The sequence below is a fragment of the Pempheris klunzingeri genome, chromosome 8, assembly GCF_042242105.1.
Source record: "Pempheris klunzingeri isolate RE-2024b chromosome 8, fPemKlu1.hap1, whole genome shotgun sequence".
In the NCBI taxonomy this organism is placed as follows: domain Eukaryota; kingdom Metazoa; phylum Chordata; class Actinopteri; order Acropomatiformes; family Pempheridae; genus Pempheris; species Pempheris klunzingeri.
The window spans coordinates 8,897,328-8,911,883 of NC_092019.1; the positions used below are offsets into that span (position 1 = coordinate 8,897,328).

Consider the following 14,556-nt stretch of genomic DNA (forward strand, 5'->3'; position numbering starts at 1 on the left):
CCAACACAAACACCTTGAAATAAATCGTTAATAAAGAGGATTTTAATGTTCTGTGTTTGTAGACAAAGTGTCAGAAAGATGTCAAGTCTCCTCTATGTTAGTTTTTGTAGCAATAATAGTTATTTGTTGTGTTAGGTTACAATAGACTGAGCTGTGTTTCTGTCAACTAGGGCTGCAGCCAAAATTTATTTTCATTACTGATTAATCTGACAAGACTTTTTAAATTAAGATTAGTTTAATCATTAGTCCATAAAATTCATAATATTGCATCCAGAAACAGGGCCAAATTGTCTTCTTTTGTTTGATCAATAATCACGGAAGATTGTCATCAATTAAAAAAATATTATAGCAAATCCTGTCATTTGAAAGTCCACAATTTGAGAGTGTTTGGTGAACAAAATATCTCAATGGAAAATCAAGTCTAGTGCAACACCACCAATTACAGCCTCAAAATGACCACATAATTGAATAAACAGCTCTGACACATCTGTGAACATATCAGCTTCACAGATATGATTCATTGTACTGTACAAATGCCCCTAATAAACTCTTTACCGTCTTAATTTTGTCTTGTAAAAAGAGGAGAGGATACTACTGAAGCACAAGTGTACTGTCACCTACAGCACGAGCATCTAATGGATGCAGTAGATCTAATGAAACATGATTCAAGGGAGCAAAGAGATCGTACAGATACAGAAGTATACAATAAATCACATTACCAGCATAACAGAGAGTTATGTTTTAGTGAAAGGTTTAGTGAACAGCTGATTCTCTGGATCATTCAGTAGAATACTGATTATAAACTGCACTCCATATAGAAGTGAGATTCATCCAGCAATGAAAAGAACAGTCAACAAATAAACACAGTCTATGTTAATGATATAAAAAACCTGACAAGGTAAAAGGAGTAAAAGTACAACACAATCATATCACTCAGCAGGCTGCCCTGCACTGAAGAGGAACTAAGTTTCTATTAATAGTCAACTCTTCAAAACACACACACACACACACACACACAGACACACACACACACAACCCTGAAGACAAGCAGCTCGATATGAAGCCAACACCTCGATTGTGGCTTTGCTGCACCACATCTTCCATTTCTCTACTCTCTGTTTTCTCCCTTCTTCTTTAAACATACCATCTTTCTCTCTCCTGGAGTTATCCTCCTTTTTCCACCCCCCCTCCTCTTAGACATATTGACTCAGATCCCAGTGCCTTGTGGGATGTACAATTTAGGTCACACAGTTTCCATTATTTAGGACGTCCAAATGCCCAAACACTGTTGCTAATGACAACAAACCATACAGTCACTGCAGAACATATGACTGCAATGACACGTTTCTTCAAAGGACCTGAATCTTTCTGATGGCTGAAACAGACATTTTAAGGTGGTTACCATGCTGGAAAAGTTAGAAACAGGACTTTTAAGGATTTAAAATCTAATCTCACTACATATTATATTGTTTTTTTTCTTTATAAACACCCCAAACTCTATTCAATAACACAGGGGGTGACCAGCAATGGACACAAAAAAAGAAAGAAAGAAAAGTATTTGCAGCTCTTATGAACAGAGCCATGAAGTGGCTGAATGTCTGGCATCGGTATAATTATAGTTATTCTGTATTTCCAAGGTAAAGTTAAACAGTACTAGTATCAGCAGTATCAGGATCTAATGTGTTATGGCCACAACATTCCCACCTTTACTGTCCTCACAATTACAGGGTTGAATTTAGAGGGAGTGGAAGATTTCAATCAGCTTATGGAGCCGGTGCTTGAGAACACAATAGCTAATAACTTTGATTTCTCTCTTGGGGACAAGGAGTGGTTTTCCACTTTCTTTCAGTCTTTGTTCACACTGTTGGTCCAGTTCAGTTTTACATACGTTTTATTGTTTTGTTTCCAGATCTTTTTTGGACCTTAGTCCAGAAAGGCACATGTTGTGTTTCCTATCTCTGAACTGGGATAGGACATGGGGATCTAAACATCCAATCTACATTTAGCAGCTGGTGTGATGAGTAGGAAGAGCTACTTGCAACCAGAGGACCTGGAATTAAGCCTCTGTATTAGTGAGCATCCCCTCTCTGCTGACCCTGAGCCTATTCTGCCTACAGGGCAAGTGGAAAAAAAAAAAAAAAGATGTGAACATAATGTAATCACTAGTTACAGCAGGGAATGAGATTGTTTTTCCAGTGTCAAGGATAGGACAGTAAAACAACGATACAGCCCTCCCACAAATGATTAATTAGTGACTGATTGTGCTTTAAACTGCAACAATATGGACATTTCGACACAGACCACAAATATTCAGTCTCAGCTTCTAAAGGGAGTCAGAACTGCACCACCCAGCCCAGTCAGTAACACTTCAAACTGTACATTAAAAAAAACAAACAACTCTTTCCATCCACAGCTACTATTGACTGTTGGTCGTGCCAATTCAAAGGGAGCAAGAAACAAAACTGTAAAACATTTCTGTGCAGCAACGTAACTTAAACCATCATCCTCCATTTAACCTGGCAGCTCTGATCATTAAGTGCATCTCCTAATGATGACCAGAACTCATTGTGACTCAAGAATATTGCTTCTGCTACAGAAAAAGACATTTTTCCTTTTAAAAATATATTGTTACGCTGGTGTTTTTAATTATATTTGTGCTAATCAACAAAAATGGTCTTTGCCAAAAACATAGATTATTCTTATATTTAACTCAAAATTATTAAAAGAACCTACATAGTATAACTGACTCTGATGGCAGCTACACAAATGAGAAGAGAAAGCTCCCACACACTGTCCTATTACTTTACTTTATTATTTTTTATGTACCTGCTTTTGGACATTTCCTCCTATAAACCAGACTACAAGAAACAGAAGGAGTATATGAGCCTCGTAGTGAAGTTTTGAGCTACATAAATATAATTCAATACTTTGGCAGGCAGGTGTGTAGCAATGATATAAATGAATGTAGACTGTTCATACATAATGAGATCCCGTTATGAACAGGTCACAACGGGGCACTATGGGGCACCATGACGGTCAATACATCAATTCACAAAACACGCCTGTGCAGCACTTTTGAGCGGCTGAGTGCAGAGGTCTGTCCTTGCTACAGGGGATTTCCTTACTTTCAGTAGCTAATAATTTAGAGCACTTTGACTTGCAGTTGTGCTCGTTTCCAGCGCTTTAATGTGTGTGTCCTGGCTAATGGAACAGATGAAGACACACTGATGGATGAGAGTTTCTAGTGGTCATCTGTCTGTGAGCAGGAGAGCGTAACCACATGCTGTGACTGACTGGATGTAAACTGGAGCTCTAACACAGGAAGCACTGAGACAGCTTCCTCTGAATGCTGTTTGCCACAGATGGGTGACAAGGGGTCCCAAATTCCTGCTCACCTATTAGAAATTAAGATATGTTGGTTGTAAACATGCAAAGAAAAAACTTCCCCCATAACATCACCACGGTGAGAGGACCAACACATTAAAATCTCCTGCCATAAAATCCCCGGTTAATAGAAGCTGACAGAAATGAGAGAGTAAACATTGGTTGCTACTGAAAACTGCGATATTGCTGTGGACATTATCCCGTGGTCTAAATACACTGTGGCCATGTGTAAACCAGCATAGAAGCACACAGGTTCAGGTACTGTTTGATTAAATGTTCCAAGTGGATAGTTTTTATTCTCCGTCTGAGCCTAATTGGTCACTACCTGACCCCATGGGTTCAGTCTGGGCTCAAATGTCTCTTTATGATTTGGTTGACTTTCATTTTATCTCTCTTACTTTTTATAATCACATCATATGAAAGTCCTTCAGCTTTCCAACCACCTCCTGCCAGCGTGCCTTAGGTTCCAGATGTTAAAGCAAAATATTGTGTGCAGATAAAATCATCTTGTAGTATTTATAGTATTTGCTTAAAAAAACGTTCTGTGTGCAGTTGCAGTAAACAGCAACTCCTAAATATGATCAAAAAACTGTTTTTATGTGTTTAAAACCCCCCTTTTTTGTTTCTTTTTATCATTATCATATCATTATATTTACAAACTTCCGACTCCAACAAAATGTTTGTGTGAGGATGTAAATGAAGGTCAGTCCACACTGCAGCCCATCCTGCCAGCCACTTTATGATCAATGGATCCAATCAATAGTCCAATATCCTCTGTTTGACCTGAGGTACAAGCAATCAAAGGTCAGAATATTTTTAAAAAAGATTTATTGAAGAGATCGAACTCACAAAAGAAACGGATATTATTATATTTTCCTTATATTTGAACTCTCTTGGAAAATGCATGATTTCATTAAAACAAAAACAGTTCATTTAGGTGAACCAGTGTGTAAAACATCCAGAGACACTCAATTTTATGAGGCTTAACTGTATGATTATTTACTGGTCGTCGTCAGATGCACCTTTTTTGGTCACTACAGTTTTAAAATAAGTTAAATAATCTTTTAACAGTAATATGTCACAATTTTCTGATTCCACTTTCACAATTGTCTGTAATCAACAGCTTATTCAACAGCAATCGTTAGCTGCAGTCCTATCTCAGTGATGTGACTGGTTTACGGTGAGTGGAGTCGGGTTTAAACAAAAAGGAGAAAGTCCCTTCTGTCCCCCCCCCCCCCCTCCCCCCCCCCTCCATCTGTCTCTGACATACTATCCGCTAATATCGTTGTTCACTTCTTAGCCTCTCGCTCTTAATTGCAAGCAGCAAAAAGTTCCTACAAACTAAAATCCAACAAGCCAGTTGTCAGACAGAGGAGACCTGATGCCATTACTCACAGGGGAGACAAAGAGGAAGACAAAGAGAGAAGTTAAGGTGGGACCAGAAGGATTTTAAACACCAGCAAGTCACATGATCAGTCAAAAGGAAGTTGAGAAATCCTTTAAATCCCTTCATGTAATTTAAGAGTTGAACACCTCCTGGCTGAAGGGTGAAAAAAAGAAGTAGTTTGTTGTTAGTAGAGCGGGGATGGGCTGATGGGTGTTCATGACGGTCTGTGTGACGCTACAGCCCGTTTGAAAGGTTTGCAGAGGATGTTGTCACTGCTTTCATGTCACACTGAGCAGAGAGGAAGAAACCACATCCAGGAAGAAGAGTAGGATGGAGGAGGGGAGACTTAGAGAAGATTGAGGAATAGAGGGAGGAAAAAGACAGAGGGGCAGATAACTGGAGCAGAAACAAGGTCTGATTTACAGTTATTATTCCACAAGACGACAGGAAGACAGAGAGCTACGCCAAAAATCAGACACTGTGTAAGTCTGTAACTGTGGCTCAGAGAGCCATTCAAGGCTGTACGGATAATCCTGATGGGACTAAACAAAGATGGCTGAGCAGTGGAGTCTTGCTAAATCTCACAGCCTTCAGCCCTGCAGATTTTATCAACCATGCAGCCTGGTTCAGTGTAGGCCGATACAACATCTGGTTTAAAGTTTTCAAGGTGTTGTTTAACCCTTATGGATTCCTTAAAAAGTGCTTCCCACATGAGGAAAGAGAAAACAAAACACTTCTGGAAATCACATGAAGTATCTGAAATCTAGTACAAGAAGCTCTGAGCTACTGCAGTGCTGTGTGTAAACTATCCTCGGTCCAAGTCTGGCACAGACACACACTTTATCATGATTCACTAGAACCTCCAGTCCACATGCTTTGCACAGACAGCTGCATCACTTCGGCTCAGTTCAGAACTGCAGCAGCACTGATGCTAAAATTAACTCATCCTGTTTGCAAATGCACGGGCTCTCTTTGCTTCTAAATAGTTTGATTTCTTCAGTGTTGGACTGGATTTAACAGGATCATGTCACCCATAACTCTGTATTGTGCTGTATCACACTGAAGGTCATCATTCTGAACTGACCGACCGACTATTTAACAATTGTTATTTTTATAGTCTTTATCATATCTGCTTTTTGTTGGTTTTATGTTATATTAACATGATTTATGCCTGCTAACATACATGGATTAGAGGAACATAACTTTATCTGCAGTTGTGGTGTGACACATATTTATTATACTTATTCATATTTCTTTTTGATGATCCTTAAATGTTATTATTGTCACCATCTCAATATGAAAATCTAATGCTGATTTATATTTGAGATTTTGGTTAGTATTTCTTTATCTTCTGCTTGAAGAATTAGAGTGTAAAGGACTGTATGAAAGTCACTGTGGCTAAACTACTTTTTGGTGTTGTTATTGCTGGTATTAAATGGCAGCAGTATCGCTATGGTGGTATCAACATGTCAGCCAAACAGTCAATCCAAAGGGGATCCGCTCACACACACACGGTCACTCATAAAGTTACCCAACAGTGATAGTGTGCAGTGAAAGAGCTTTGAAGTTATTAATGAGGGCCTCATTCGCACATAAAAGCAACCTTTGACTTTTTTCTGTCCTTTAAAAAGTAGTTCCTACCAATATACAAGGTATGGTCGTGGTCATCACATGATCAGTTGCTTTTCAATAGAAGGTCACACCAGAGGAAACGAATGCATAGAATGTCCTTGAGAAGGAGAATTATTTGGGCTTTTTGAAAGGGGGTGCTAGGGTTTCAAAATACTGATATCACACGTCTAACTATGATGAGTGGTTTACCATATGCTACAAGTGTGAATGTGACAGTGTGTGTGTGTGTGTGTAGTGAGGCAGAGAGGTCAGATAAGAACAAACACCCCCCCCACAGCCCATCTGTCAGTCGCTCTGTCCATCAGACATGCAGACTACACTGTCTGTTCAGGTCTAGCTCCTGGCTGTGTGTGTGTGTGTGTGTGTGTTCTCTCAGGAGTCTCCGTGTTACCAACGAGACCTGCTGTGTGTCCGAGCAGCGAGACGTTACACAGGCCTCTCACAGATCATGTGCTGCTAGTTGGCAAAAACCAACTGGAACCTTATTTAGCTGTTCAGGACTGGCTGAGAAACCCTCCTCCTCAGCAGAGCAGCTGAGGTAAAATAAAAATCACTGAGCCCTCAGTGCCCCTCACACACTGAATCTACAACATGTGTGTTTCAGCCGCTTCAACACATCCACATCTCAGTCAAGCAGAGCTGAAATGATTAGTCTATTAGAACTATTTTGAAAAGCAGGAGAGTGTAACCATATGTTCAAATCAGCTGTAAGGCATATGGAAACAGGTCAGAGCCTCGGTGACAGATGGGTCACAGGTCCCAAATTCCTGCTCACTCATTAGAAACGATATGTCGGCTGGAAACGTGTAAAGAAAACTTCCTCCATAACATCCCCACATTGAGGACCAACACAAAATCTCCTCCCCGGTTAATAGAAGCTGACAGAAATCAGAGAGTAAACATTGGTTGCTACTGAAAACTGCAATGTCGACATTATCCCGTGGCCTAAATACACTGTGGCCATGTGTAAACCAGCATAGAAGCACACAGGTTCAGGTACTGTTTGATTAAATGTTCCAAGTGAATAGTTTTTATTCTCCGTCTGAAGCTAATTGGTCACTACCTGACCCCATGGGTTCAGTCTGGGCTCAAATGTCTCTTTAATTCCCTAATGATTTGGTTGACTTTCATTTCATCCCCTTTACTTTTTCTCTGTAATCACGTCATGTGAAAGTCCTTCAGTCTTGCCAGAACTTCTGCCAGCGTGCCTGAGGTTCCAGATGTTAACAAAGCAAAATATGGTGTGCAAGTAAAATCATCTTCTAGTATTTATAGTATTGGAATAAAACCTTTGACTTTTTCTGTCCTTTAAAAGAAGTTCCTACCAATATACAAGGTCATTGTTCTCTAGCCCACCTACATGAAAGATATCACACATGTCTAAAATCATATATAAAGCAAAAATTTCAAAAAAAAAATTCTGATTCCAGCTCCTTAAATGCAAGGATTTGCTTCATTTCTCCCTTTTATATAATTGGAAATTTAATATATTTGGGTTTTGTCAATTGGCAAACAATAAAATGGACAAATAATAAAAGTCAGTGGAAAGAGAGTTAATGGATCCCAGTGTACGAGGATGGAGAGTCGCTGTCTTTGAATCTAACATAATGCTTTAGTAGTATGTTTGATAATATTATATTTTGTCTGAGGTGATGAACAGCACACTTAGCTACAGTATCTGGCTTGTAAAAAAAAAAAAAAAAAAAAAAAGTATAAACTCTCAGCTCTGATTTGTAAAACCAGAGGATGAATAATTAACACTTCATCAATGTACAAACTTAGTTCCCAGCCCCTCAGAGGTGGCTGTGGTAATCACTCAGGCTGCTTATGGGGGGACCTCGGTCACTTTTAATGAGTAGAGGCAGGTTTACTGTGAGGGGATTAGGCCTGCTTAAATCTGAAATCAATCTTATTAAAAAAAGTGCCCACAAGCCACCGTGATAAACTCTCGGCTGAGCATTTCCACCCCTGAGTCAGACCAAATGTGGGCAGAAAACAGAGAAAACTAACACAAGTCAGACAAACGCACATGAGCTGCTTTTGCTCAGCTGAGCAGATGAATGCAACAGGTCAAATATATTAGTTTTCCTGATGCTTTACAGGCACGAAGTTGCACAGTAAAACCCTGTCCTGTCATGAGTGGCTGTTACAGGCTGGAGTTACCAAACCGTGCGGCACGATGCACCTGCTCCAGTGTCACCACATGATCAGCAAACTTTACATCTCGGACCTCCACAAACTCACAAACCACTTCTTACCGTTTTAGATCTCCCTGAAGAGGCCAAATTATTCCGTTTTCTCTGTTTGGCGACCAGCAAAAGACAATTCAGCGGTTCGCCCAGCGCTGCCCACCAACTGAGCCACAATGTGAGCAGCCTCCAACAGGACCGGTGTTACGTCCAAGTCTGTTTCCCTGTCGAAATGTGTCCCCACCTCCCTCACCTGAACTTACTCCAAACCCCAACCAGGCGTCTACTGGGATGCTCAACCCGACTCTAACCTCACCCCAACCCCCGACCGGTCAATCTCTGCTACGCCTAACATAACCTAACCCCAAACGCGTGGAGGACGCCGCTACGTGAAGCACAATCTGGAGGGGGAGCGGACTTCGACACAACACCTGTAAGCAGGCGGAAAACGAGCCAAAGTGAGCGGACGAATGCAGGCGGTGCAGCTCAGAGTCAGGCCTGTCCCTGTTCACCAAACTTCAGGGGCTTTTTTTGGCTCGTTAGCAGGCGTGACTGAGTCGTTTGATGAGAAACAAAGCTGCTGAGCAGAGCACAGGCAAGGTAGAAACGTGTGGAGCTACATCCGGTGCGACTGATTTCAGAATAAAGTGCATCAATATTGACAAAATAAGAGATAGATAGATAGATAGATAGATAGATAGATAGATAGATAGATAGATAGATAGATAGATAGATAGATAGATAGATAGATAGGTGTATACTTGTCTACATACACTATATGCAGCGTGTAGGAATTTTACTTTACAGTTCTTGACATTTTATACAAGTTAAAGCACAGAGTGTATTTTATACTTTAGATATATAGTTTATCATTTGTAGCCAAGTTCATGTTGTATTGATATTTCATTTTGTTTCATAATATCTGATTTTACTGGTCTGTTTTTTGCTCACAATGCATGTATCAAGCTGTATTTCATCTAATCATTTGCACAGTGTGACATCCACCAAGCTTTTTAATAAGCTTTAGAAACTCCCTTTGGACATAAGAGAAACAGATTAGTTTGTCATCATGGAAATGTGATTATCAACACAATCAAAACATAAACACCGACACCAATACACAGAGGTAGAGCGGGTCGTCTATTAATCAGAAGGTTGGCGGCTCAATCCCTTCAGTTCGCTTGTCAAAGTGTCCTCGGGCAAGACACTGAAGCCCAGCTGTTAAGTTGGGAATATATGCGAAAAGAAAAGTCTCCAGAAACTCAAATTCCTCCTTGATGAATGATGTGTGAATAGGTGAATATAAATGTAATGTAAAGGCGCTCTGAGTGATCAAAATGACTTGAAAGGCACTATAGAAGAACAAGACCATTTACCAATTCAAAGCAGCATATTTCCAGTTTAAAATACATTGAAATTTGTGCATGTTTTTTTTTTTCATGTAGGCCTATTCATACAATGTTGTGAGAAGCAAATTTGTTGGAAAAAAGGTTTCAATTGAGTTTATTTTCTGCTTTTATTTTGTAGAATAATATACGCTCACCGGAAATAGTACTTGTTTAATTTCATGTAACCTTACAGGTGAGGAAGTTTTAAGTTCAGTACGCTGAGAGGATTTCTGCCGTCCTCTATCATTTCTCCATCTGCATGCAGTGAGCCAACATTTACACTGTCACAGAGCAGCTGCTCTTAGCGCTGCTTCTCCCTGCGTATTTTTACTTTGCAATTAATTAGTTTAACATTTTCTTTTGGGGTTTTACTGGATACATCACTGTATGGAGGGGTTTATTCTATAATTGTCCTCTAAAGTGCTGCAAAATTCCAACCTCACCAATTTTAGGTCATTGAACCCGCACATGACTACATAATGTGCGACATTTGCAGACTGCATAAAATCCATTCAGGAGGGTCACGAGAGCCTTGTGTCCTGCTTCATTCAATGCATTACGTCATAGTAGGCTGTGTGTGTGTGTCTGTGTGGGGGAGAGAGACCGAGAGTGAGCAGCTGATAGTTGTCGGATAGAAACTTTGAACATTGGCTGTTGAACAAAATCAAATTATTAACATGGACACAATTTAATTTTGAAGAAACAAACGAAAATCTAAGATGTAACCTAAAAAAATAGTAAAAAAAAAAAAAAAATCAATTGAAAACTACTACTATACTCAGAAAGACCTGGATGTGCGCTGGATAATTTTTCTATAAATTACACGAGTGTAATATACTTTTTAAAAATGTCATTTAGTCATTTTGTTGGGGTTTTTTTTGTTGTGTTTCCACGCGCTCCACAGTGTGCTGTCTGTTGTGTGCACTCTTGTATCCTAGCAACGCAGGAATGTACCATGTGTATGTGGTCGCTTTAAAAATAATAAACCTTTTTTACGATCAAACCAGCGTTTTTTTAATTGAGTCGTGTTTGTGTGTGAGAAGTTGTACTAAGCAGACATATACATATCATCACATATATATTCACTCCAGTGGGTAGATTTAGTTTTAATTTGATCTGAATCTGTCCCAGACTCCCCCCTTCCAGTTGGAATTACGAGTCCCACCAGGCTTCCGCCAACAAACAGCGGGTCGTTGAAGAGGAAAGTTTTAAGGTAATTTGATAATAAAAGTAAGGAATGCAAAAACATTATTAACTAAGTTTGTTGTGGCTTTGCATGTAGTTGTGTTTAGACTTCATGCAATTACGTTACTGTTTAGGTGTTGCAGTAAACTTCTGTCTTGTTACAAGCGAACAAACGGTGCTGCTGAATTATCGATAACATTAGCGGTTGACGGACCACATTCGTAAAAACCAACCGCTAGCATGCAAATTGACGGTTAACGCTAATTAACGCTATGATATCCACCAATCCAATCCAATATGCTAATTAAATTGAATCAAATTGGCCACATTTTAATTTCTAGCTCGCTGAAAGTTCAAACTCAGTTATGCTTCAAATGAAGCCATCAGAGTACAGCTGGTGTCAGGTGGTCTGAGGCTAATTAGCCGTAATTGTTACCAGCTGATAAACTCAACAGGTAGTCAGCCATTTTGTAGTGAAGTAGTCCAAAAATATTGATCAGTTTATGCGTAATATAAGTTGCTCATATGCTAAACTTAACAGGACATGTGTACCGTAGATACACAACACATGACAGTATTTATACACATATATGTAGATTGATTTTATTTGTTTGAGTCTTGAACGACAGTTTGAGTAGTTTTCAGTTCAAGATAATCTAGTAACTGTATGAATTATAGTATATTTCAGATATTATGGTTCCTCTGCTGGATTGAGTTCCATTACAGCTAATGTGCAACATGTATAATAAAGCAGATATGAAAACTGTATGTTAGGGTTAATGTCTGATATTTCTCTGCTCCTTTTCCACACTGATGGACAAACTCTACAGTCTTTTTCTCATTATCTTAAAATGTCCAATGATTATAACTTTAGGCCTCTTATTTCTTTTCTACAGTGGATGGAGAACTTCATCCTATATGAGGAGCTTGGGGCTGGCAGTAACTCTGTTGTCTATAAAGGAAGAAAGAAGGGCAGTCTCAACTATGTAGCTGTCATCTGCTCCAACAAAGCCAAGAGACCTGAGATCACTAACCATGTAGGATTGTGCTTTATAACCTGAATTAACAGTTATGATAACATAGTCGCTCTATGCATAGAAGAAGCCTGAAACAATTATGAAATAAGGGTTTAAAGATTATTGAGTCATATCAATTTAAAATTCTACTAACTATGCTTTCATCTGAAAAAGTTTTGGGCTCTCTGTTTTTTTGCCATTTTAATGAGTTTCCAAAATTCAACATTGTCTACTAGTCTGTAGCTCATAGGGATTCTGCATAAGAATGATTTTTAGGGTACATTTTTCTTTGAAGTCTTGAAATAAAGAGTGTACACTGTTTACATTTAATGATGTTTTTCTGTTGTGTTAGGTACGTCTCAGCAGTGACCTGGAGCATCCAAACATAGTGTGCTTCTATGAGTGGTACGAGACAAGTCACCACCTCTGGTCGGTAGTGGAGCTCTGTACAGGTTAGTGATTACTTCTGACACTCCTGGTAAGCAGTCATGCATCATTTAGATGTAAAAGATGTGGAGAGAGAAATGCATCTTTTAGCAGCTGGAAATGTAAGATTTCACAAATAGTTGATATTTTTATACTCTGGTTTATTTGATTAATGCCAGATATTCGCTGTGAAGAATAGATTCTAAACTGGCATGTTTTCTAGGCAGATTCTGTTTTTGGTTTTTAAAACCATGTAAGAGGTGCCAGGCTCATGTTTTTTGTCTTTCTCATTCGTGCTCTCTCTGTTTCTACTTTTAAATAACTACCTCTTTTTCCTCTATGTCCAGGTGGTTCCCTGGAGTCCCTGATTGCTCATGATGGATGTCTGTCAGAAGATGTGGTGAGGAGATTTGGATGGGACTTGGTCAAAGGACTGAAATACATCCATGAATTAGGAATCATTTACTCTGACTTGACCCCTGCTAAGGTTTGCATTTGCACTCATGTACGTAGGACTAACAACATGACAGCCAAACTATTGGTATCATTTATATATATATATAGTAACTCCCTTTGTTTCCCATAGATCCTACTGGATGGTAGTGGCGTTCTGAAGTTTGGTAACTTCTGTCTGTCTAAGGCAGATGGAGAGAGACTGGAGGATTTCTTAACATTGTCCTTTACATCTGAGGAGGCAGGGGACAGAGATAGGAAGGAGAACCTTGACAAGATGAGAAGAAGATTTCAAGGTCAGATGTTTAATTTTAATCATGCTGGTTCTATACATTTCATTGATGACTGATGGAGAAGCTAACCAGTGGGTTAACCACTGATGGATTCAGTTGAATCAGGACACAACCTCATGCATGCATGCTGGGGAAAACTCATTGGCAGCTGGGGAGCAAGTGAACAGGCAGGCAGGGATTTTATGTGACCAAGAGGGTGGAAAAGCATGCAGAGGAAGACCAGAGGAAGAATTTACCAAATCACGACCAGGAATACAAAAGTTGATAAAAGTGTACGATTTAGCTAAAACTTAACATCAAAACATGTTTTGTTCAAGATGAGGATGACTGTGTTCTTTTACTATTTTTGCCTCACGTAATTACTGTATGTTAATGTGTATGTATGTATGTATGTATGTATGTATGTATATTTCCAGGTTCACCAAGTTACAACGCTCCAGAGATTTTGCAGGGATTGGAAACCAATATAAACTCTGATCTTTGGGCTCTTGGCTGTATACTCTACTACATGTACACTGGTACAACACACACACATGCATACAGTAGTTAACAGACAGTAAGATGCAGTTACATACTGTACTATACTGTATTGTATTGTAAGCCTAAACCCAAACTGTTTTGTCACAGGTAAACCACCATTTTATTCTGATAGCTACAATGAACTGATAGAGATGATTTTACATCAGGATCCATCACCTCCCAGACAGACAGGTAACACACACACACACACACACACACACACATACACTCACACACAGATGTGATGAATATGTTTGTTTCAATTTAACAAAAGAAATGTTTGCAGCTCTGTGATGCCTTGTTGATGGCAGCTTTGCCTGGCATGTTGATGTTATAGTTGTTTTTTTTATTTGTTTTTAAAATGAATGAAGTTTCTTCTGTGTTGTCTGTATAGTGTTTTCAACCAGTCCTCCCAGTGAGGACTTCCAGAATCTTCTGCAAGGCTTGCTCAACAAAAATCCAGAAAAGAGGTCAGGTTCATATATATACACACACACACACACTGAGGTCCAGTACACACATAACATTTATCAGAGCATAAATCTCATGGTAGCTAACAATTTGATTTGGTTGTAATCACAATAAAACATCCATATTGTTCATTATTTAAATTTTAGGTAGCAGGTCAGAGTTTGTTGCTCAACTGTCCTCAAATAGCTTGCACATATTGTCTTAACGTCACAA

The 14,556-nt window shown here is 39.2% G+C and overlaps 1 protein-coding gene across 1 annotated transcript in view; it reads left to right on the forward strand.

The window, feature by feature from the left end:
• Positions 1 to 12,064: 12,064 nt before the first annotated feature.
• Positions 12,065 to 14,556, forward strand: part of ulk4 (unc-51 like kinase 4) — a 76,936-nt gene continuing 74,444 nt past the window's right edge. Inside the window, exons 1-7 of the mRNA XM_070835041.1 lie at positions 12,065 to 12,202; positions 12,534 to 12,633; positions 12,955 to 13,094; positions 13,194 to 13,356; positions 13,770 to 13,871; positions 13,981 to 14,064; positions 14,267 to 14,342. Coding sequence (XP_070691142.1) covers positions 12,065 to 12,202; positions 12,534 to 12,633; positions 12,955 to 13,094; positions 13,194 to 13,356; positions 13,770 to 13,871; positions 13,981 to 14,064; positions 14,267 to 14,342 — 803 coding nt within the window. The remainder of the gene's footprint in view (positions 12,203 to 12,533; positions 12,634 to 12,954; positions 13,095 to 13,193; positions 13,357 to 13,769; positions 13,872 to 13,980; positions 14,065 to 14,266; positions 14,343 to 14,556) is intronic.